We start from the raw sequence: 25,365 nt of genomic DNA, 5'->3' as shown, positions 1-25,365 counted from the left end.
TGGATATTTGGCTGTTTGTAAATTGTTTTAAATACAGCTACAGTAAACATCCTTATGCCTATCTCTTTTCACTTGTTTTGGATAAAATCCTAAAAGTAAAATTGCTGGGCCAGTTGGCTTAAACACTCATATTGCGAAATTGCCCTCTAGAAAGGTAATATCTACTAATTTTAAATCCCAGCTAGTCCGTTCCTTTGCAAACATGTCTACCCTATTTAAAATATTGACTGTAGTGATAACAAAAGTATCTAGATTTAATTTGTATCTATTTGATCATTAATGAAATTGAGCAATCTTTTGTTTGGGGAGCAGATAGAACTTGTGGGCCTGTAATATGTAATTTTTCTCTGGTAAATTTCTAGTCATGCTTTGTCTGTTTGTCTCTTGGTGTGCCTTAATTTCTTTTACTTCTGTAAGCCCAAATATTGATTTGAGGTGAAGGTAAACATAACAGAAAAGTCTTTCTTGGTATAAAATACCAAAATGTAATATTCTTATGGAAATAACAACTTACATTGTAATTTTTCTGTAGGGAACATATAATTTACAAGTTTTTTATTCTCAAGAGTATATTACTGTTTTTTAGTGGGTTTTGGGGGGCATTCTCACTCTATAAATACAAGTGAAATTCTAGAATATTCTCAGAATTGGATAGCTTCCTTTTCTGAATATACCTTTAGGGATCTTCATGTTTAAAGTCAGTCCTCTTCAGATGATCACAAGTCTGAGCTCATCTGTTATCAGAAAATAAACGTTACTGCGCTTTCAGGATTTGGGCTTAAAGTTATGGTAGGTGGCAGTTGCTTGACTGTCATGTTAAACAAACAAACAAACGAATAAATAAAAGGAAAGAGGAAGGGAATGAAAGACCATTTCCTTACCAAGCAATCACACAGTTTCTTGTCTGGGAAATAAAAAAGAAGAAAACAGAAAGGAAAAGAAAGAGAGAAAAGAGCCAGTTTTGTGTGCTGGGGAGCGCACAGATGTTCCTCTTGGCAGCCGCACAGGGCTCGTCAGGACTGGGGGGTTTGCGGACGCAGAATGTGAAGCCTCTTTGTTGGGGACAAAGTGTTGCCTGTGGTGGGAGTTGCTGCAGTGATGGGAAAGTATCGTAATGTATTGTCGGGCGACTGTGGTCTTCAACAGAGACAGTACATTAAAGTAGCTTTGCGGCCAGTGGGTTCTTCCAGCCAGGCCTGGCTAATAACACGCTCAGCTTGGCAACCGCTATCTAAAGGTAGGGCTGGCATCGTTCTGTGGTCATGGAGCCTGTCCCGTCCTTGGGCATCAGAACTGCTGCTGCAATCAGTCGTCTTTAACAGCCAGTTTATCGGATGTGGTTCAACAGAGGAGTTTGTGACTGTGAAGTTAGAACTGTGACAGCTTTTGAAATGGAGCTGTTTCTTCTTTTGATAATTGCTAAACCGGTCTATTTCAGAATTAGTGTAGAAAGTACCTTTTTAATTGTGTTGTTTCTTCTTAACCCACTTGTTCATTCAAGATAAGGTTTTGTTACAAAATAGAAGGCGCATGATTTACGTGTTTTACATTTTAGTAATCTCGTCGTGTGTACCTAGAGTGTTTTTTGTTTAAGCATAAATACTATCTTGTGAAATGTTTAAACCTAATCACTACAAAGCAAAGGTGAGTATTCTTTCGTTTGCTCGCCAGCGTTCTCTCTTGGTCTTCCGTGTGGTTTACTTGAAGTAGAACAGTTGGCTATGCTGTGCTAGATGTTAACGTGGATGTTAACTGTATTTTAAGGTTAAATTTAAACTTGTTTTTTTTTTGGTGAGGAAGATTGGCCCTGAGCTAACATCTGTGTCAGCCTTCCTCTGTTTTGTATGTGGGACACCACCACAGCCTGGCTTGATGAGCAGTGTGTAGGTTGGCGCCCGGGATACGACCCTGCGAACCCTGGGTCGCCGAAATGGAGAGCATGAACTTAACCACTAAGCCACCAGGCCAGCCACTTGAATTTAAGCTTTAAGGATTAATAATTGATTTTTTTTAGTTGTCTCTCCCTTCCCCCCTTTCATGTTATACATAATATTGGATGAATTTTTATGGCCTTTTAATTGCTTACATAAAATCTGAACAAGAAGGGGAAAGAGACTATAAAAAGTAGTAGAGACTGGAACCTTTACGATTACCCCTGATTGGATGGGGCTTTTGTGGTTTTTTTCTTTTTCTTTTCTTTTTTCATATGGAGTTCATAATAGTTTACATCAATGTGAGATTTCAGTTGTACATTATTTCTTGTCTGTCACCACGTAAGTGCCCCCCTTCACCCCCTGTGCCCACTCCCCACCCTACTTCCCCTGGTGACCACTGAACTGTTTTCTTTGTCCATGTGTTTGTTTATATTTCACACATGAGTGAAATCATCTGGTGTTTGTCTTTCTCAGTCTGGCTTACTTTGCTTAGCATAATACCTTCCAGGTCCTTCCATGTTATTGCAAATGGGATGAATTTGTCTTTTTTTATGGCTGAATAGTATTCCAGAGTGTGTGTGTGTGTGTGTGTGTGTGTGTGTGTGTGTGTGTGTACACACATATACCACATCGTCTTTTGGTTAGGGCTTTTGAATGAGAGAGTGAACTAGTATGTTCCTGGGGGTTTAGAGCTTATAAGAGCCGCAGATATCTAGTCAACTCTCTTTTGACGGGAAAAAGTGAGCCCCAGAGAAATTAACCAGTAATTGCATCGTTCATGAGGAGTCAGAACCTGATTATTAAAGCTCCCACTTTTCACGTCTAAGCTCGCTCTTCTCCATCCTTCAGTCTCATCAAATCAAAGTGTCATGCATTTACTGAGCTCCTACTCTGGTGAACGATTCATCAGATATGGTCCTTACCTTAAAGAAACCTACGTTCTAGTTTCTTGTTTTTTTCTTTCTAGAAAACAGGGTACATACTCATTAAAAGTCGTTGATAACGAAAGATTTAAACAGTGGTTCAAGACGATAGTAGAAGCCGGATCTCAGAGCACTACTTCTTTAATGGCCAAGTGAACTGTGCAAACGATAATTATTCTTGAAACTCGGTGAAAGGATGTGTATCTTCAGGCTGGGGTAGCCAGAGGAAGACCTTTTTCATAGAGGGTGGGTTTCGGGGTAGGTCCAGATTTTCTGGTCTACCTCACGTGTGAATCCCCACTCATTCTGTAAAATTTCACACAAGTGTCAACTCCCCTCCCTAGGGTTCTTCCCTCATAGAATTCTTTGATACCTTTGATAGAATTTACAGATACCTCCAGTCTGGTAGTCCACATTTCCTTGTAGTTGTTGGCCTCCCCTGCTAGACTCTAAGCTCCTGAAGGTCACAGACTTATTCTTCATAGCCTGACTATCTGCTTGGTACATAACGGTAACAGATACTTAACATTTGCATGTACTCACATAAATAGGAATTCATATGACAATAACCATTGTCACGGACGGAATCGCACCCCTGCAAAGTTCATCTGTTGAAGCCCTGACCTCCCACGTGACTATATTTGGAGACAGGGCCTATGAAGTGGTAATCAAGGTTAAGCAAGGTCATAAGAGCGGGTCCTGATCCAGTGGGTTGGTGTCCTTGTAAAAAGAGGAGCAGACACTTGCCGTGGGCACACTGAGGAAGGGCTGTGGGAGGACGTGGGGAGAGGGCAGCAGTCTGCAAGCTGGGAGAAGTCTCTTCCAGGAGCCGAGTCACGGGGAACCTTGATCTTGGCCTTCTGGTCTCCACAACTGTGAGAACATAGATTTCTGATGTTTAAGACGCCTCGTCAGTGGTATTTTGTTACAGCAGCCCAAGCAGATGAATGCACACACATATAAACAAGCAAATGTGGGAGTAGACATCGCTTTAGAAAGTTAGAGAGGGCCTGGCTCCCCAGATCCCACTACACGTCTTCGAAAACGTGTCGGCTGCCGTCTGTCTTCATAAGGACCCAGCTCTATTGCCAAGTCAGTTTGTCCGTCCCAGAGAACCTTTCAGCCAGGCCTGTGCCAATTATGACAGGAAGTGGACGATTCTACACCTGCATAAATTGTTTGTTAAACTAAGAGGAGTACAAGCAGTGTGTTAAAGGAATCAGCTCAGCTCTACTGTGACCCGGATGAGTATTAACCAAGACAGGCAGTGTGCTCGGTGGGGTTAGATCTGGCTGCTGTAAGCCCGGAATTCGGTGTGCCGGCCCAGGCCGTGTGTCACGGTGGTGCATTTGCCCATGGATGAGTTTCCTGATTAGCATCTGCCCTCCGCACCCTGCCAGCGTCTTTCCACCCTTGTCCTTACAATTCATTTTCCAAAGCGCAGGCAGAGTGGTCTCAACAGAAACCTGATCACGCATTCACCTTCTGTAGGCTTTCCGCGAGCATCTAAAATAAACCCAAAACCTTGTGTGTTGGTGTGTGAAGCACGGTGTGGCCTGCCTCCTGCCTTCCTCTCTGACCTCCGCCTCCCACCTGTCTCCCTGTCACCCAGTGCTCTCCAGCCTCACTGGCCTTCTCTTGCTTCTTTAGACATGCCAACTTTTTCCTCCCTTTGAGCCTTTGAACTGACTGGCCCTCTGTCTGAGATGCTCTGACCCACTTTGCACAGCTGGCTCCTTTTCTGTCATTCAGAGCCCCACTTAAATGTTGCTTCTTCAGGGGTTCCTTCCTTCACCACCCAGTGTAATGTCATCCCTCTCTGTCGTATCACTTGATTTTCATTTTCTGCACAGCACTTACTCCTATCTGGTTTGTTTATTTGTTTATTGTCTTTTTCTCCCTGCCACAGTTTAAGCTCTTTGAGTGCTGGGACCCTGTCTTTCCTGTACACTGGTGACTCCAGCACCTAGAACAACACCTGCCGCACATGGGCCTTTAAGAAATATTTGTTGAATGAATGAAAGAACCAATGGACAGGTTGACAGGTTGGAGTCCTAGACCCGGGCAGGACTCGTGCTGGGCTCTTCTTCCTCAGGCTCTTGTGCTCTTCCCGTATCCTTAGTCGCAGGGGCTCTGCTTTCAACAGAAAGGCTCTCTAGGCCTAGAAACACACTTCCTCAAACGTCCAGCTGCTGTTGCTTATCCAGTAGGTTAGCTAACTGATATCCATCAAAAGGTAAAGCCAAGTTCTTTGAATAGGACATCTTTGAAAACTTTGTCAAGTGCTGTCCATCCCCAACAGGAGTCAACTCACCTGCCAAGTCAGTTGGCCAGCCCAGTAAGCCTTACAGCCAGACCCACAGTAATTGCGACAGAAAGTAGCTAGTGATGTGCCTGAACTATTTCTTTGCTGAATCACGGCTTTCACTGAGCACTTACTAAGTCCTTTCTATGCGTTCTCTCGCACAGTCTTCCTAGCAGTCTAGGAGGTAGGTACTGTGGTGGTTCCTGTTTTACAGTAAAGATAACCTTGCCCAAGATTACATAACGATCATAGAATTGTTCATAGAAAAGGAGTAACTTGGGGAACAGAATTGTTCGTAAACACTGTCAGTTATGTTATCCAAGGTTTTAGTTATCTCTGACCAGTAAACCAGTAAACTATGGCTTTTTTTTAGCTATTAATATGACATCTTATATGCTCTCTGAACAGAATTCTGCTGTTCATTCACCTTTTCTTGGCAGGCTCTGGGATCTTGAACTTTCCCGCCCATTCTGTAGGCACTGACTCAGGAAGTCCATTTATATGGGGAGGGAAGGCTAGATACAGATAAAGCTCTGTAAGGTAGAGTTTAGGAGGGGGAAGGAATGCTCATCAAGGTTGAGAGTCTCTTATTGGGGACCCTAATCCCTTTTTAGTAGTGAAGGAAAACATTTTAAATCACTATTCTACCCTTAACAGCTTTACTTTAAAAGCATAAGAATTTATTCAGAGATTGTTATATTAGTCAAAATGCTAACCTAACACTGTTCTTTTGGAATTTTAGTAATTTTTGAATGTTGTTTTCTGGGTAGTAAAAGCTTTAAAATAGTATTATTATCTAATCCTAAGGAAATGGCCACAATCTCCTACTAAAAAAAAAACAAAAGCAAACAAAAAACGTTCATTAACAATTCTAAATCAGAAATAGATGCTTTGATTTTGATTCAGACACTCTGGAGTATATAATATTTCCTTTTTTTGCAGAATTTTATCCCAAAAATATTTGACTCTTGACAATATTTTACCCTATTAGCATTTAGAACAAAGTCACCCTAGATACCAGTCTGCTCAGAAACAGTTTCTTTTCTCAGACCCGAAGCGAAACCATCATCCCCTGCTGAGCATAAGCGCCCTGGTCACTGTGTGGTCACACTCCTGTTTGGATGGAAGGGCCCAGAGATCAGGGGGTGCTTGCAGCCTTCCGAGTAACACGTTGTCAACACCTCGACTGCTGCTTAGGATTTAAAATAAGTGGACGCAGCGTTGCGATTGGAAACCGGGTTAAGGAGCACCTGTGACCGGTGGTAGAATGCAGAGTCGTCCAATCCACACCCCCACTTTACAGACCCAGTTGCAGAAGTTTTGCATCACATTTGAGAATATCTATTTACTGTAACCTACGAACATCTCTGGAATGCCTGCCGCGTATACGGTGGCACAGCGCTCGCTCCAAAGGGCAAGTTCAGAAGTTCATGTTAACGTAGGGTTATTAAAGAGAGTAGCATAGGGAACAGGCAAAGAGAGCTATATTTGACCTCTTGAAGTCTCTTTTTCTCGTTTGTACACTAGAAGAGAGTCATTTAGAAATTGCCTACGCAGGGCAGTGGTTCATAGAGGTGGTAAAACATCTGTTTCTCCTGTTCAATGTAAGTGTGCATTCTATCTGAACAAAATTTAGCTGGCCATCCAGCCAGCAGTCACATCAAGAATCATCTTTAGTTTCAGATTTGAGCCCAATGAATAAGCTCGTCACACAGAACAGATATTTCTATCTGGAAACAAGTCAAGATGCCTACCGACGTGGTGAGTCCTTAATGAGAGCACCGTGCTGCGTGGTCTGAAAGAGTTAAGAGACGAAAGGCGGACTTAAAGGGGAGCTGATTTTAAATTTTTTACTGCATACCCGACCTACCTGCTGACTGTTTGGCTGCTCTTTTTAAACTTGCTTTTCAGCTTTCGTGATTCCTGATGTTGGAAGACCTAACAGGCATTCTGAGTCATAGAATCATAAAATTTTAGAAATGGAAGGAATCTTGGAGGTCATCTAATTCAGCTCTTACTGAATTCAAACGCCATCATTGCCACAGCGGTCATCTGTCTTGAAAATTCCCCGTGACTTCCTTCATTAATACGCAAAACAACCAATTCCCTTTCCAGCCAGCTCTCTCAGAAGTTCTTCCTCCTGTTACACTGGAATCTGCTAAGTCGGCCATCTCATAACTCCCACTCATTTTTCTTGTTTCTGCTTTTTGGAGGCATACGAAATAGGCACACAAAATAAATATCGTTACCTCTTTAATATTAAAGCCTTTCAAAGTCTTCAGACCGTTATCTTCTTTCTACTTTTCTTTCAACCTGCTAAGTCCCTCCTTCTCTTAAGTTCTTCATTCAGCGTAAGACAAGATTCTTTCACCATCTTCTGGGTAGACCCCGTTTATCAGTGACCCTCTAATTGTGTTGCCCAGATGGATTACAATACTCTGGATATGGTCAGAAAAGTGAAGGAGATTGGGATTATTATGTGGACTACATATTTTATTATGTGGAATATATACTTGTACTAATTCAACCTAAAATTATATTAACTTTTGGGGAGCAAAACCACATCGTTGACTCTTCCTGAACTCGCCGCCGTCCAAAACGCCTTATCTCCTGAAGCGCCTTCAAACCACTTTCTTTTCTGTACTTGTGTAGTTGGTTTCCTTTTTTATTTTTAATTTCACAGAGCTGCTCTAGGCTTCAGTGCCCTCACTTTTTCATAAAGGGCAGGAACTCGGCTGTTTCATAAATGTACCCAGACTTACAGGTGCAAAGGTCAGATATCAGCCAGGGCCTGTCAATGTCAAGTTGCAAGCTCTTTTCCAGGCCCTGAGGGTCTTCAGCCTTGTCAGCAGGTGATAGGAATCTACGCCCCACCCCTGGCCCTCCTCCTCTCCTTCCCCCTCCCTTCATTTACACTGTCTTGTCCTACGAGGGGCTGTTTAAGACACTCTGGCTTGCGTGGATCCTGCACATGGTCTGAGTTTTCATGACAGACTTCTCTCTCTGACCCTTGCCAGCCCACAGAGGCCGCTGTGATAAGAGTCTCTGAAGTGTTTGTTTGGCTTTCCGAAAGGCATCTGACGAAGTCTCCTCTCCTGTTGAAAGGGCACAGAATCAGGACCAACCTGCTCAAGTAGTCCTACCTCCCACCACGGGAACTGGTGGAACATGGCCTTTCACTCCATTTTCGCCTCCTCGGGTTGCGAGGGGACAAGACCATTTCTCTGCTGTTGACGTCTCCCTGCCACACACAGATGTTGAGTAGGTGTTTGTAGCAAATTCAGCAATGCTTATTTAATAAGTAACTATTTTAGAGAGGCAGAAAGAAGATTAAAGGAAAAAAGAAAATTCTGAAATCAGGCTGGTCCCATGAATTTAGAACTCTGTTCTGTCAGTGTGGTCGAAAGTGCAGGGCGTTGGGAATCTGGAGCCAGAGGCCTTCCATCGAAGGACAGGATTGCCAACGTTTCAGACAAGCTGATCAGGAGGTAATCTGCCGCAGAGGAATTTTCAAGCTGTGTTTGACCCTTGGGTAGGCTAGCACGGGTTAGGTTTTCAAGCACTGTGGAAGTGAGTTTGAAAATCTTCTGGTTGGGCCGCCCCGTGGCCGAGTGGTTAAGTTCACACGCTCCGCTGCGGCGGCCCAGGGTTTCACAGGTTCTGATGCTGGGCACGGACATGGTACCACCCATCAGGCCACGCTGAGGTGGCGTCCCACATGCCACAACTAGAAGAACCCACAACTAAAAATATACAACTATGTACCGGGGGGCTTTGGGGAAAAAAAGGAAAAAAGAGAAAATCTTAAAAACAAAGGAAAATCTTCTGGTCATGAAAATATGTCCTTAACTGCAATAAACCTTATCTGGCCAACCTAAAATGATTCATCCCTTTGTTTAGATGAAAATATATATTAATCTCTTTAGTTTTCATAATGGAAAAACAACATGCAGTTCTAACTTTGACTTTCTACACTTGTTAGGGAAATTATATATATATTCATTTTCTGACCAGCAAGAAATTTTGCTTTTTATAAAAATACACTTGATATGGTTGGTAGGTGATAGAATTTTCTTTTCCCTAAATAAAACACATCTTATTTTCTAACTCTGAGAAAAGATTATAACTGTCATCATTGATGCCATATATAATGTATTATGTTATATGCATATTCTGCATTATTAAAAAGTAGAGTCATTTATTGGATATTTAAAAATGGTCCATTTTCACATTTCATAAAATAAATCAATGCTTGAACAAGAGAGAAAATTGTTTGTGGTGGCACGAAATATTAACCAGCAGGGCAAGGTTAAAAAGAACTTGGTTTAAAGGAAAAACAAAATCATATGTTTATATTAGAATTGCTGAAAAGATTAAAATCCTTATCCGAGATGATTGCAATTTGAGCAAATGCAGTTTGGTCTTATGAACAATATCCTTTGCTCATTCCAGTGACGGCATGTAGGTTGCCAGTTGCTATGCGTTGTTTATTTTGGCCTAGTTGATAGGCACATACTATATGGTCTTGTTAAAGGGATAATCATGAGCTTTTTACAAAGAGCTTTTGGTAATAATTGAGTAGCAGAGGTTATTATAATAATTTTTGTTTTCCATTTGCATCTTCTAATGACCCGGGATGATAAATTAGGACTTTAGATTTGTGCTGTATTTTAAATTTCGATGAGTGGAAATATTGGAGGCTATGGAACTTTAGGCGCACCCTCTACCTTTATTTTGTTAACCATGGCTGCTGTCTTGATAGCTCAGTACAGATAGTACAGTGGTGAGAGAGCTGGATGTGGACATCTTACAGAAGCTCGAGGCTGGAGAGGTCAAGGAGACAGGGCAGATGGTACTTTTTGAAAAAGTGAGGCAAATTCAAAATACACCAAGTAGTCTGCATATAAAGGTCCACTTGTTAATTGAATATTTAATGCTATAACAATATTTTATACAGCTAATAAAAAATCTTAAAATTTTTGCATTTTGTATATATATTTAACCAATTTTGCACTTAATATCATTCTATATCAGTTTTTAAAGACTGAAAATTGTGTAAAAGGAGAATAAAATCATAGGACTGCAAAAGACCTTAGGTCTGTTCTAACACTGTCCCTTTTAATGATGAGGAATTTGAGGCCCAGACAGTTCATTTAAAGAAGAACAAAGTACATACATCCCCACATGCTCACTGGAGCTCTCTCTCAAGTACAGGTACGCCCCCACCCGTCACCCCCTCCCCGACACACAGACGAGATGCTGGCTCCTCATATAGATAAACAGTACTGTGAACATTTGTACGAATTAGAAAAAACAAATTAGCGTTAATTATATAAACCATCAGAAATATTTTAATGTTTTCTCTTCAAAAAAGAAAAGAAAAATTTACTTCTAAAAACTTTAAATAAGGAATGTAATAAAATCAGAAAAAGTTCTAAAGTATTTTATCTTATTGGGATGGAAACAGATGGTTAATGATTTCAAAAGAACTATTTTTTTTTTTTTAAAGATTTTTTTTATTTTTTCCTTTTTCTCCCCAAAGCGCCCCAGTACATAGTTGTATATTCTTCGTTGTGGGTCTTTCTAGTTGTGGCATGTGGGATGCTGCCTCAGCGTGGTCTGATGAGCAGTGCCATGTCCGCGCCCAGGATTCGAACCAACGAAACACTGGGCCGCCTACAGCGGAGCGCGCGAACTTAACCACTCGGCCACGGGGCCAGCCCCTCAAAAGAACTATTTTTAAAACCTCTGAGAATTATGATTTTATGGCAAGACATCTAAATTGAGCAGCAAAGTCAGAATTCCTCACGATATTCTCTTTTGACACTAAGCCTTGTATCTGTCGCCTTTGTATTATTTCATATAGTTATATCAAAGAACTAGTCAGAGATTCTCTCCATTTTAAGTCTGTGAGAACCATCACTAGCATGCACTGACAGATGTTAAAGAATCTCTGTGGAAAGAATGTCCAAAACCTCTCCAAAGGAAGGTCTTTAAACCACGTCCTTAATACAGAAATGCAAAACCAGATTTAATTGCCCTTTTCCTAAACAGCTCAGACACGCAGGCTCATTTGCTGCAGCATATGGTCTGAGAAAGTGCACAGTGGAGGAGCGTGGTCCTGGGGCAGGCTGGGAGAGAGTCCGTGTAGGCTGGAGTTCACAGAGATCGGGCAGAGCGAGCACTTGAAGTTAAAAGAAAGAAACCCCCACGTGGTAAAAACACAGGCTTTTTCCGTTTTGAATATGCGCACTGGAGACATCCTATTTGCCTTTCAAGACATTAGTATTTCAGTGGTTTTAGTATGAAACATATAAGATTTCTGAAAAACTGTCTGGGGGTTTTTTCCTAGTTAAGATGTGAAAAAAAAAAATAGGCAACGTTGCATGAAGCTGTGGAGATGTTTTTCTGATAATTTAATTCATTATTTGTTACCACTGAAAGTAACGATTTTTCTAATGGGGAAGAATTAAAATAATGAGTTGGATGGCAGCAATTTTATTTGTTTATTTATTTATTTATTTGGATGGCTTACATTTTATTTCAGAGGGAAGACATTATAAGTCTGTATGAAGTGGTAAATTCTTACCACTCTTTAAGGCTTAAGTTTACAGTTCTTACGAGAAGTCATAGGTAATTGAGAACATAAAAATAGGAGGAGGAAAAAAATCTGTGAATCCTCTCATGCTACTTGGTGGCATTAGGCAAGTGACATTACTCCCATGTGTTTTAATGTTCTATCTGTGACATGGGGGAAGTTCTCTTTACGAAGAATTTAATGTCAACCTCTAACTATCTGATAAGACAGTCCGGTTGCTGTGTGTCTAGCACAATGTGACACAGATTTGAGGAAGAATACAAAAAGTAGCAGAAAATAAATGTGTGAGGAGTTAGTCATGGCAGACACAGATCTGATTATTATTGCTGATCTAATTATTAGTTGTGATTTATTAGAATAAGTTATTTCATAGTGCTTTTTTTCCTGTAAAACTAGCCTGTCTGCCACAATGTATGTTTATATATTGTGGGACAAGTATTCTTACCATTTTATTGTCAATTTGAAATTGTGTAGAGCTGCACTGTCATGTGGCTGTTTAAATTTTAGATTTTTTTATTTTTTATTTGTTTTCCTTTTTCTCCCCAAAGCCCCCCGGTACATAGTTGTATAGTCTTCATTGTGGGTCCTTCTGGTTGTGTAAATTTTAAATTAATTAAAATTAAATGTAATTTAAAAATTCGGTTGCTCAGTCATATTTCAATTCTTGAGCCATCTTTCAAGTGCTGGATAACCACGTTGTATGGACTGTTTCCATTATCACAGAAAGTTCTGTTGGGCGGCAGTGTTTTAGTGTTATTGATATTTTAATTAAGTTTTTATCAGTGCATTTCATTGAAAGGTTACAACGTAAGTCATATATTTCAGATGGCTGGCATAGAGGAGACTAATCTCCTACCAGTGCCAAGAGGAAGCCAAAGTTAAACGGTAAAGAAGGTGCATTTAACACACGTGGCAAAACACAGAAATGGAATGGTGGTGCTGCTTATGGGCTGTGATTTTCTGAAACAGTGAACAACACTTGCTAACATTGTGAACACAGTCAATCTTCCATCCATTTATACAGGAATCGCATTTTGGGAATTTAGTGTATACCTCAACTTTTATTTTAAAAAAATTTTTATCTTTAGTAGCCATAGTTGTGGGCTTAGATAATTATTAGCAGGTTTTTCCCCCACGTCAATGTCTAGCCACAGAGGCAGGACAACTCTGTTGTGCAGAAGATGTTGTGCATTACAGAATGTCTGCGTCCCACCCACCCCTGCTGAATGTCAGCCTGGTCACCGTGACGATCAAAAAGCACCTCTAAACATTTCCAACACATGTTACAAAACCTGTGCTTTATGGTGGGCCCAGTACTCAAGACAGTGGCCCAGCCAGCCTCTTAAGATCATCATCTTAAGCCTGTTCCTTTGTTGGATACATTCTATTGATTTATCTTTTTGTTCCGTATTTTTTAAATTGAAAATATAATGCTGCTGTGGACCTAATTCTTCTTTTAACATCTGTCCCTATTCATCCCTTATAGGGTCAGACTTAATTAAGTGACCAAGGATGATAAAAGAAAAATTCCTTCTTTACAGCTATTATGGACTTTTGTTTATATCCATGGGAAAATAAGGCTGCGTGGCTTTGAGCATTGGCCCTATGAATTTGTTCAGTGAAGTCGTGGGTCTCCTTAACAAACGCATTGGAAATAAAACAAAAGAAATAATTATCTTAAGGCCGTAATGCTATGTAGATGAAATGAGAAAGATAAACGGACTTAAAATCTAGAGCGACACTTCTTAATCTTAGAGGGCCATAGGTGACCTTCAGGCAATCTGTGAGCCCCTTGAAATAATAGCAAAATTATGTTTATGGGCATTTGTGCATGTTTAGAAGAAGGAGTCCATTGATATAATCAAAGGAATGAGGAAAAACTAGTTAAATAAAAGAATGATAAAATCTCATTATAGAAAGAAGGCAGAAAAGATAGATTCAGGTCTATAAAATCAAGAGGGGAGATGGTTGATTAGGTCAGAAGTTAAGTCTACTATTGAAATGGTAAATTTTAAAAGAAGCTTAAAAAAATGCTTCTTGGAAGAACAAATGATGAACCCACAGAAATCGTTATCTCCCCCTTCCAAGAAGTGGTATGTGCTAGAAATAAAGTGGGTTCACAAAAGGCTTAACTGCATCCAGAGTTAAAGAGGCAGGGCTGAGAGGGGACAGGTGAAGTGAGACGGCTCTGCCTGCCCCTCGGTCGTCCCTGAGCCGCTATGGGAAAGCAACTGGAGCAGATAAATCACCGCAACCCTTTCCTGACTGACAACTGAGGCTGCTCTCTTATTTCCAGCTGTATTGTGCTCAGTGCTGGGAAATGTGGACCATTCAATGTGTGGTTCTCTGAATTTTGCTTGCTTTTGTTCAGTGCTATTTTGCCTCACATCCTCAAAGGAAATTCAACATTCATTTCCAAAGAAATTGTTTTCATGTTCGTAGAACACTTATGTTATGATATATTTTAAGAGAGGGATGCTTATACCGTTAAAATAAGTAGGATTTGCATCAAAGCAAATGTTGAAAGCAAACTCCACCCCTGAATTTACCTTCTGCAGGCATCCATTGTTGACTTAATTGTAGCTGGAATGATAACTGGGAGTGCCCTTGTTCTCTCCATCACGCCAACACTAGGGTACCAGGTGTCACTGGGTTTGTTTTGATGATAGTGATGATGCTGGCGGTAGTGATGAGGATGATGATGGTTGATGATGATAGCTAACATTATTGAACATTTATAAGGGCTTGGCATGTGTTAACTCATTTCAAGTTCACCAGAACCTAGCAGAAAGGCATAATTATTATCCCCATTTTACAAATGAGGAGACTGAAACAGAGAGATACAGTAACTAGCTCAGAGTTGCATATTTATAAGTGATAGAGCTGGGCAGGCATCTAGTCACCTGGCCCACACTGTTCATCACCGTATTGCCTCCTCTGTATTTTTATACTTAGGCCAAAATCTCTCAATAAAGTAACCATTGAAAGACTGCACAAACAATCTGGGAAGGGTTTGCTGGCATATTCATTTTAAATCTTGTTATGTGGAACAATGGATATCCAAATGGAAAGACTGAGAAATGTAAGTGGTTATCGAAGGCTGCAATACTGAAGGTCCTCCTCAGATTACGCTGGCAGAAAGGCCCTTCTCAGAAATACATTCGTTCATTCGTTCTTTCCCTGTAATAAAGTGTCTCAAAGTTAAAGCAAGGCTAAACTCCACATTAATTGTATGGCTGCTGTTCCTGTCGAGGAAGAAAGTCACTGACCTTTCTGTGTCCTGGATGTCACAGAACGGACAGTGTGTGCAGGAGAGGCAGCCAGCTCCAGGCTGTCAGTGGGTCTATGGAAGGGACTCCTTTTAGGTGCATTTCTGTATTATATGTTGTTATTGCCTGACTTTTTTTTGTCTTTCTGAATTACCCTAAAAGATTCTGTCATCACTCAGGGAAAACATGTGTTACTCTTGAAGGTTGGTGAGGTCACAGCTCTGTCAAAGGGCCTTGTTTTACTGGTCCTTTGGGATTGCACAGGCTGGCCTGTGCTCCGGCATCTGACTGTCCACCTTAAAGGTCATTCTAGGCCAGATTTTCCCGAGTGGTGACCAGAGAAGACTGCGCCAGAGTCACCTGGGGAGCTGGTTGAAAACTCGTATTCCCGAGGCGCACCCCACATTTCCAGATCACTCTCTGGGGTTGCTTCCGCCCATTTGCATTTTAAACAAGCACCCCAGGTGCTTCTATGGCCTCAGAAGCGTGAACACCACTGTTCAAACGTCTACACTCAGTGAAACGCGTTCGTCTCGGGCCTGTCAGAGGCACAGGCGTGACTGAATCCTTGCCCGTCGCTTACGGTCCCTAGGGAAGATAGCACCTACGTTGAAATAGCTATAATACAAAGAAAAAATTAAGTGCCATAAAAGCAGAAAGAGCTGCTTCTGATAGCAGAAGTCAGAGGGTCTTCCAGAGGGTTTTATTCTGTCTAGTGCACAGTCAGTGCATTTGGGGATGCTTCGTTCATTCAGCACGCATCAGGGCCTGCAGTTGCTTCTCATCTCCCTTACCAGCTCCCTGGATAATTTCCGGAATTTCTGTAGTTTTTAGACACGAAGGCAAAGCAGTTGTATTATGAGAGGCTCCTGCCTCGAAACATGGGGACAGGGATCTGCCTTCCGGAAGTTACCGCGCGTCCCGGCACGCAGGTGTTTCTGGTTTTACTCTTTAATTGGAGACTTCTAGCATTTGTGTGGCATGAGAACATTTACACCGAGAGCTTCCTCCTCGGTGTCACTGGGCCCAGAACTTTTGTCCCAAGTGTTTGTGACGTGACCAACTCTTTTTATGAAAAGTCATTGTTTCCCTCCTCATGGTTAGTTTATAGTCCACCTATGAGTAATGCTCCTAAAAATAAGTAAAAAGAAACAAACCGACAATGAACAACGGATGGAGAAGAGAACTAGCATTTCTTCACCCCTGTGCCCAGGCGCTGTGCCAAGCAGATTTCAGAGAGGTTATGTAAATGTACCGGTCCACACAGCTGCTCAAGCCGGGGAAACGGAGGTTCCAGATAATCCGTGACCTGGTGACTTTTCTCCACAAGCGTCTTGTTAATTTATTGATGGACCTTTGAGTACCTGCTGCATGGGCACTGGAGGGATGCAGAGAGAAATGCAGCGCCAGATCTGGGGGAACGTACAGTCTAATGAGAAATCAGAGGTTTACATGGATAACCGACACCAGTAAGTGCAGAGCACTAATGTGTGCATTTCCTGTGCTGGGCGTTTTCCAGCTATTATCCCGTTTAACCTTCCCAGCACACCTGCCAAGTGGAATCTCTGTTACACAGATGAGGAGGTGTTACCCAACTAGTAGGTAGCAGGGCTCAGGTTTGCATCCGCAGCTGTGACCGCAAGGCCTCTGTCATCCTTGGGAAGTCGAATGACACTCTTCATGTTGCCCCACGGAATGCGAGGCTCTCAGGAGCTGCGTTAGATGCGTTCGCCCTGGATACTTAAGAAGCAGGAGGATTTAGATAGACAGAAAGTTCAGGAAGCGCTCCACCAGAGCAGAGGTGCAGAGGAGTACTTGGGGTGACACTCGGCCATTTGCACTCAAGCACACCAGATCTGCACCCTCGCAAGAAGCGGACCAGAAGGGTGAGCCCTGGGAAGGTCATGTCGTGCCTCAGGCTTTAGCTCGGGATGGGGAGACTTGAAGGGCTCAGTTCAAGGAATACATGCATTGAAAAATGAACCAAGCTTGATAACTAACTGGACATTTCAAGAGAGGGGATGGAAGGAAGGGTCAACATGAATCAAGGCAGATCGAACGAATCACTGAGTCGCTGTGAGGACAAATGAAAGAATCCAAGAGAAACCAGTTAGAGCTCCAGGTGAGGGGGAGACGGGCCGCCTTCACCTGTCTGGGAACTCACCCTGTGTTCCCCGTGGTGAATGCGAGTGGAATATGTCCTATAATTGCTGTTTTCTAAGAACGTAAAGCTATGCCTCACTTAATATTCCAGGATATCTCTTTAATTTTTTTAAACAAAGGAAATATGATCTGTGCTGTCAGTATACACACGTATATAATGTATGTGAATGTACATGCAGAAGGACTGGAAATTGTGACTGGCTTCGTTACTTTCCAAATGTTAGAAAAGGTCATTCACTTCTATAATCAGAAAGGAAAATAACTGAAAAAAATAAAAGTCACAGTGCCTAAATGTTTACTTTCTGACCCCTTCTAAATTCTTCCAGAATAGCTAGTCAGCCATTGTGTGGAGACTGTCTGTTCTATGTCTGCCAAAATCATTTTCCAGTGACTTTTTTTGAGAACTTTGTTTCTTCATTTTCTGTTTATATAAAATTATTTTGATTTTAAAATTAAAGTACTTGAAGTATATATCTAGGTATATAAAGATTTGTGGTTTTAAACCAATAGCAGTATTTCCCCTCTCCCATACCTTTTCATAACGTTGCGATTAAATTCTTAAAATAGTTGATCAAGGAAGGAAAGCACATGAGTGTCAGTTTGAATTTGGTCTTAGAAAACGCTCGGTGTTGTATTGAGCGCAGGGAGCCGGCGGCGCGCCACAGCAGCCCCCACTTCAGGTACGGTGCGTCAGTCCCTAGTACTGAGGACGTGCACTTAGACTTTTTTCCATTTTGTTTTTGCAAAATTTACTTTAAAAGATTTTAATTTTAGAAGAAAAAAATGTATCTGGAAGTCTGTTTTTCCCCTTGCTGCTCTCTGACTTTAAAAATGAATGGCATATTTTTTGAAAAGTCAGTTTCAAGAACCGACTTATTTGAATTTCAGTCTGGAATACATTTTTATTTTGTTTATAAAATCTTTGAAGGCAGCTTTATGATGAAAATTCTGATACAACTAAATTACTTTTCTGTTAAAAACAACAATTTCTCAGATACTAGTGTTAACTTTTTTTAGAAAAAGAAGTGTTAACTTCTTTCTCTTGAGCCAACAGAAATTAAAATTAGAATTTGGATTTTACTTTAAACTAATTGTCCATATTATGATGTGAAGAATTCATGGAATTTTTTTTCTTCCTCTTTAGGAAATACCAGAAAGGAACCCGAGTCCGGCTGCGGCTGTTAGATCTTGAACTCACGTCCCGGTTCCTGGGAGCCACGACGGACACGACTCTCCTTGAGGCTGATGCGATTCTCTTAGGACTCCAGGAGAGTAAGGACTCCAAATCAAGAGAGGAGCCTTGTGAGAAATAGAGGAACTTGGCTGAGTGTTCACTTCTTTTTCGTTGAACACAGATATTCATCAAGAGCTCGATTGGAAAATTATGAATAAATGATTGAAAGAAGACATAACAAATGAAACTATAATTATAGCTCTTACCTGTTAGAATTTTCTTTAGCTGTGTCTCCCCTGCCCCCTTTTTTATACCCGTTCTTTCCTTGGATTGGGGTAGTGTAAACCGTACTGAGAAATTCTCCCTTTCAATAAATATGTTTCTTGTGCTATCTGTATGCATGGCACTGTTCTGAACACCAAAGAAACAGCAGTAAACAAGTTAGACAAAATCACTTGCCTCATGGAGCTTACTTGGACTGGAGGAAATAGACAGTAAATAAGTAAAGTCTATGGTATGTTAGACAGTGATACATACTAAGGACAAAAATAAAGCAGGGAAGGCAGAGGATCTGAACAGACGTTCTTCCAAAGAAGATATACAGGTGGCCAAGAATCACGTGAAAAGATGCTTAATATCACTAACCACCAGGGAAATGCAAATCAAAACCACAATGAGATATCAATTCACACCTGTTAGAATGGCTATTATCAAAAAGACAAGAAATAACAAGTGTTAGCAAGGATGTGGAGAAAAGGGAACCCTTGTGCACTGTTGGTGAGAATGCAAACTGGTGCAACCACTATGGAAAATAGTATGGATGGTCCTCAAAAAATTAAAAATAGAACTACCGCATGATCCGCTATTCCACTTCTGAGTATTTAGCCAAAGAAAATGGAAACACTACCTTGAAAAGATCTGTGCACCCCCATGTTCCTTGCAGCTTTATTTACAATAGCCAAGACATGGAAACAACCTAAGTGTCCACTGATGGATGAATGGATAAAGAAGATGTGTTACGTATGTAGATAATGGAATATTACTCAGCCATACAAAAGAAGGAAATCTTGCCCTTTGTGTCAATATTGGCAGCATGCCTGATGGCATTATCCTAAGTAAAATAAGTCAGAGAAAGATAAATACCACAGGATCTCACTTATATGTGGAATCTAAAACAGAAAAACTGAGCTCATGGATGCAGAGAACAGATTGGTGGTTGCCAGAGGGGAGGGTGAAATGGGTGAAGGGGGTTAAAAAGCACAGACCTATAGCTATGACATAAATAAGTCTTGGGGATGTAATGTACAGCATGGTGACTATAGTTAATAACACTGTACTGTATATTTGAAAGTTGCTCAGAGTGTAGATCTTAAAAGTTCTCATCACAAGAAAAAAAATTTTGTACTATATATGGTGATGAATGTTAGCTACTTACTATGGTGCTCATTTCACAATGTATACAAATACTGAATCATTGGGTGGTACCCCTGAAACTAATATCAAGTTATATCTCAGTTATATCTCAATAAAAAAATAAATAAAATAAGGTAGAAAATGAGGTTATGAGATGTCAGAGTGTGACAGGTTGAAATTTAGGTGTGATGTCAATGGAAAGCCTCACAGAAGAATATACTTGTTTTTGTTTGTCTTTTAAAATTTTTTTCTACTTTTTTTGGATGTGTAATTTTGTTTATTTTTCCACTGATATAGTAAGTATTTAGAAAAAGCTCTTCTAAGAGCTTGTTTAAAAATTGAAGTATAATTGGCATGTAACACTATATTACTTTCAGGAGTACCACATAATGATTCCATATTTCTATATATTGCAAAATGATTGCCACAGTAAGTCTAGTTAACATCCATCACTGTACTTAGTTTCCAGGAATTCACTTTTGAATAGTATCTGAAGGAAATGAGGGCGCTAGCCACATGAGTCTCTGAAAAGGGTATTCTAATAGAGGGAACGGCTGGTGCAAAGGCCCTGAGGCAGGCCTGTGCTCATCCAGTTTAAGGAATAGGGAGGAATCCATTGTAGCTGAGTGTAAGAGGAGCAGAAGATGAACCTGGAGAAGTGAGGGAGGCCTCGGAGGTCCTACTATGGATTTCGGCATCTGTTTACTTGGATTGAGGTGGAAGGTCTTTGGAAAATTCTGAGCAGAGGAAGGATATACGCTGACATTTTGGCAGGATCCCTCAGTAGACTGAAGACAAACAAGGGCAGCAGCAGCAAGACCTGTGGGAGACTTGGAATCCAGGCGAGAGGCGATGGCAGCTTGCATGAGTGTGGTAGCAGGGGCGGTGGTGAGGAGGGGTTGCAGTCTGAGACTGTTTTGACGGCAGGGACAATGGTACCCCTAACGTACTGGATATGGAGGATGTGATCAAGAGTGCAATGAGAGAAGACACCGAGCATTGTGGCCTGGGCCACCGGAGGAGTTAACCAGGAGGGGAAGGGCAGGTGTAAGGGGACTGCGGCAAGCTCTGTTTTGGACATGTTAGATTTGAGACGCCTCTTAGCCAGCTGAGTGGAGGTGTTCTGAAGCCGTGGGCTGTATGGGTGTGGAGTCCCTGGGAGAGGCCCAGACAGAGGATGGAGACTTGCAAATCACAAACGTTTTATCATACTTCACAAATTATGTAGGGCAAGAATTCAGGTGGGGTCCAACTGGGCCATCTTGTTCCTTGTGGCATCAACTGAAGTCACTCAGGTGCCCAGCTGGCTGGTCTAGGAGGGTTCAGACAGCTTCGCTCACTTGTGTGGCCTTTTGGCGGGGGGGCTAGAAGGTTGGGTTCAGCTGGCTGTGAACCAGAGCATCTACACGCGGCCTCTCCTGCACGGTAGAGTCAGCGTGGTGTGACTGTTGCATGGTGGCTGGCTTTCCCCAGAGGGAGCATTCCAAGAGAGCCGGAAAGAAACTACACAGTTTGTGCCTGCCTGGGAAGTCACGTGGCTTTGCTTCCCTCAGCTGGTTGTACACAAGTCATCAGCCCGGCCCAGATTCAAGAGGCGAGGACTCTGACTCCACCTCCTCGTCCAGGAGTGGCGCTGTCACGTTGTAGAAGGCCCAATGAGATGAGAGGGATTGTTGGCGTCATCTTTGGAAACTAGTCTGCACATCACCCCTTCCCAAGGTCACACTCCAAAAATCCCAGATCTGAATTTCAAGCCTTTCTGCTCTCTTAATTTTGTGTGCCCAAATGAACGCTTTTTCAAAAATCTTTGAGACTCCAACCCATTGACTCCCAATTCTTCACTCTTTTATCATCTTTATGTTCGCACCACCCTGCTTACCCAGCTTCAAAGTCCAGGGCACATCATATAATTACTCCCTTGCAAATCAAGTATTCTTACATCCTGTCCCCTTGCTCCCTCCATTGCTTACCTGGCAAAACTCCAACTCTCATTAAATCTAACTGTGTACATACTTCATGCCTGTATCTGAGCAGCTCAACGTTACAGGAGAAATCGCACAATCATTGATTGCTATCTCTTTAAATCTGGAGTTGCAGGTTACCGTATCAGATTAACATACACATCTAACTTCACTCCCTCCAAAGCCTCACTAAGACTATGACAAAGGAAGATGGATGGATGGATGGACGGATGGATGGACGGACGGACAGATAGATTTCACACAAAAAAACTCAAGTATGAGAAAAACAGGGAAAAAGACAACAGCAGCAAAATTTTGCAATCTAGAGAGTAGATGGTTGAGTAGAAATTGACATAGCAGGACCGATAGACAAATTCTGAGCTGGCACTGGGTGAAGCTGAGAACCAGCCTGATTACTGCAGAATCCCCAGAAGATTCAGGAAGTGGCAATACTGGGTACTTATGGATCTGGGAGTGAATTTGGGGCAGAGGGGTGACAAAATAAGAAGGATTGAGTGAAAGCTCTTTGAGAAATAAGAACCTAGATTCCATCCTTCACTCCACTCTAATGGTGTGGCCTCCCCACTCCGCCCACAGTGACTGTCTCTCCCCAACCTGAACACAAGTCTGGCAGTTTAGTGTTTGGGTTCTGCTCTCTGTCTTCCTTTATGGAAAGGATGAAAGGGGGGTGGGCAGTAAAGCAGTAAGGCAAATGCACCAAACCGAATTACTTCATTGTGTTCTCGAGACTGGAAGCCAAGGGGAGTGTCCTCGGAATTGTGGAGGAGGCATGGTCAGGAAAGAAGACAGAAACTATATCCTCTGATGTTTCAGATCCTGCGACCAGACCCTAAATTCCTGTTTTCAAAGGCTCACCACCAGAAAATGCCTTCTCATCTCATCTCTTACGACACCAATCTAAACGCTAGGTTTTACTCACTCAAGTTCCCAGGTGTACTGGGTTGAATGGTGTCCCCCAAAAATTCATAGCCGCCTGGAACCTGTGAATGTGGCCTTATTTGAAATAGGGACATTGCAAATGTAATCAAGTTAAGATGAGGTCGTGCTGGGTTAAGGGGGAGGGGGGCGGGTCTTAAAGGCAATATGACTGTTGTCCTTATAAGAAGAGGCAAACTAGGACACAGAGACAGAGAAACAGAGGGAGAGCACCGTGTGATGACTGAGGCAGAGATTGTAGTTATGTTGCCACAAGCTAAGAAATGCCAAGGATTGCCAGCAACCACTAGGCGCTACGAGAAGGTATGGGACAGATTCTGCCTCAGAGCTCTCAAGAAGGAACCAACCCACCGACACCTTGATTTCAGCCTTTTGACCTCCAGAACAGTGACAGAATGAATTTTTGTTTTTTAAGCCACCCAATTTGAGATAGTATGTTATGGCGGCCCTAAGAAACTAGTACACCAGGCATATACGGGAGTATGACGTCTTGTCAGGGATCCATTTCCCAGCCTGCCTCGGAGAACAGCTGTCCATCGCTCCCATGTTTGACCCCACGATTCTCTTTGTAGCCTATGTTGTACCTCTAGTTTCCTGAGCTCGTGTAGTATTCTTTCTTAGTTCACTTCTCTATTTAGCTGTCCTCCATTTGCAGCCTTAATGAAAGCATCCATCAGGGCCTCAATCTAGAGAATCAGTCCCCCAGACGCCAATCACCTAATTAAAGTCAACCGGGTTGGGATATCCAAGAGAACCAGTTTTTAGCAAACAATTTTAGTTCCTTTGGTATTATTAAAGGCAAGAGTTTGAGTCAAGTCAATACTTTTTTTAAGAAGTCAACGCATGATGACAAACAGAACAACCATCTTACAATGTTTCTCTTTTGGCTAGGCCCTCCAAGAAGCAGACACCAAGACAGAATTGGAAGTGGAGTTCTGGGGGAAATGCCTGTGCAGGATAAAAGGGAGAGGGCACAGAAGTAGACTGGGACAGCCTCAAACTGTGATGTTGATCTGACACCTGGGAAAGAAGGAGGGATATGTGGGAAGAGAGAGTGTAGACTGAATTGCAGCTCGGCAATTCTCCAGGCTAGTGGGGCACTCCAGAGCAAAGCTTGCCTGTTAGAAGAGTCCCTTATTAGGCAGGAAAGACCCATTTCTGGTACTCCCACTGAGCTCAGTCATTGGAGATACCCAGAGAGTATCGCCTCAGCATGAACACCAGTGGATTATGAAGGTACAGCAGCTCAAGGCTGCCCACGAGCTACACTCCAAAATCAGAAAGCTGTGCATACTTAATGTACACAACTCAAAGAGTTTGAGGATAAGTAGAGCGCCATGAAACCATCGCCGCCATCAAGGCCATAGACATATCCATCAGCTCCCAAAGTTTGCTCCTACTCCCTTGATTATTTTTTTTTAAGGGAGATCTGCTACCACAATTTCCAAACATCCTAGTGCTGACACAAAAACTACAGTTCTGATTCGACTCCTAGTTATCTCAGCAAGAACCGAAACTTGAGATAAATGAATTCTCAGTCATAGCAGGTTTATCATGTCTTTGTGTGAGTCTAATTTTATTTGAAATATAGATGTGTCATAAGAGTTTCTCAGCCCTTCCCAGTATCATTTTTATTTGGTCTAAGATTTAATTACTAAATGTAGTCAACTCTTTAGTTGCCCGTTATGTAGAGAGGTACAATAGTGTGGATTATCCTAATTATTTGTATTTAGCTTTAGAATATACATATATTTATTTTCTATGAAGCAAATAATTTTTTTAATTGTGGTAAAGTATACATAACATAAAATTTACCATTTTAATGATTTTTAAAGAGTATAATTCACCAACTTGAAGTACATTCTCAGTGCAACCATCACCACTATGGATCCCCAGAACTTTTTCATGGTCTCAGACTGAAACTCTGTTTCCATTAAACACTAACTCCCCATTTCTCCATCCCCCTAGCCGCTGGTAACCACCATTCTACTTTCTGTCTCTGTGAATTTAACTATTCTAGCTACCTCATATAAGTGGAATCATAAAATATTTATATCCTTTTGTGTCTGGCTTATTCCACTTAGAATAAGTGTTTTCAAGGTTCATCCATATTGTAGTATATGTCAGAATTTCATTCCTTTTTAAAGCTGAATAATATTCATTGTAGGCGGATACCACATTTGTTTATCCATTCATCTGTCCGTGGACATTGGCTTGTTTCCATCTTTGGGCTACTGTGAATGATGCTGCAATGAACATTGTTGTGGTAGAATTATATTTTTGAACTTACAGTTGAATGAGTCTGTCTGACTTGAACAACTTGTGGCATGCAGGAAAAATAGGATATCCTATATCAATAATGGGCTGATTCTGGATGAGCTGATTAACTGGCTGCCCTCCTTCCAGGTGTTTGGTGAAATAGATAACCACCTCCAAAGCTTGCCGAACAGAACTGGCCTCTTTCTATGCTTGCTGATTTACCCTGATCTGCGCAAATATTCTATTTCTATGGTGTTTCAAACAAATAGAAAAGACTTTAGAAATCATCTAGGCCAGGAATTTAAAACATTTTTAGGCATAGAAACCCTTATTCAAATAAAATTTTACTTATTGTGAAAGATTGAATTACTGACCTCAAGTCTTCCCTCCTACATAGTACTATTGTATA

General features: G+C 41.6%; 1 protein-coding gene across 1 annotated transcript in view; it reads left to right on the top strand.

Annotated features, from left to right (window-relative positions):
• TPD52 (tumor protein D52) overlaps window positions 1-18,759 on the top strand; it is a 207,529-nt gene extending 188,770 nt beyond the window's left edge. Inside the window, exon 7 of the mRNA XM_046641875.1 lies at window positions 18,337-18,759. Coding sequence (XP_046497831.1) covers window positions 18,337-18,505 — 169 coding nt within the window. The 3' untranslated portion in view covers window positions 18,506-18,759. The remainder of the gene's footprint in view (window positions 1-18,336) is intronic.
• Window positions 18,760-25,365: the final 6,606 nt, after the last annotated feature.

The sequence above is a fragment of the Equus quagga genome, chromosome 16 (genome assembly GCF_021613505.1).
Source record: "Equus quagga isolate Etosha38 chromosome 16, UCLA_HA_Equagga_1.0, whole genome shotgun sequence".
Lineage (NCBI taxonomy): Eukaryota > Metazoa > Chordata > Mammalia > Perissodactyla > Equidae > Equus > Equus quagga.
This window is presented reverse-complemented; position numbering and strand designations above follow the sequence as displayed.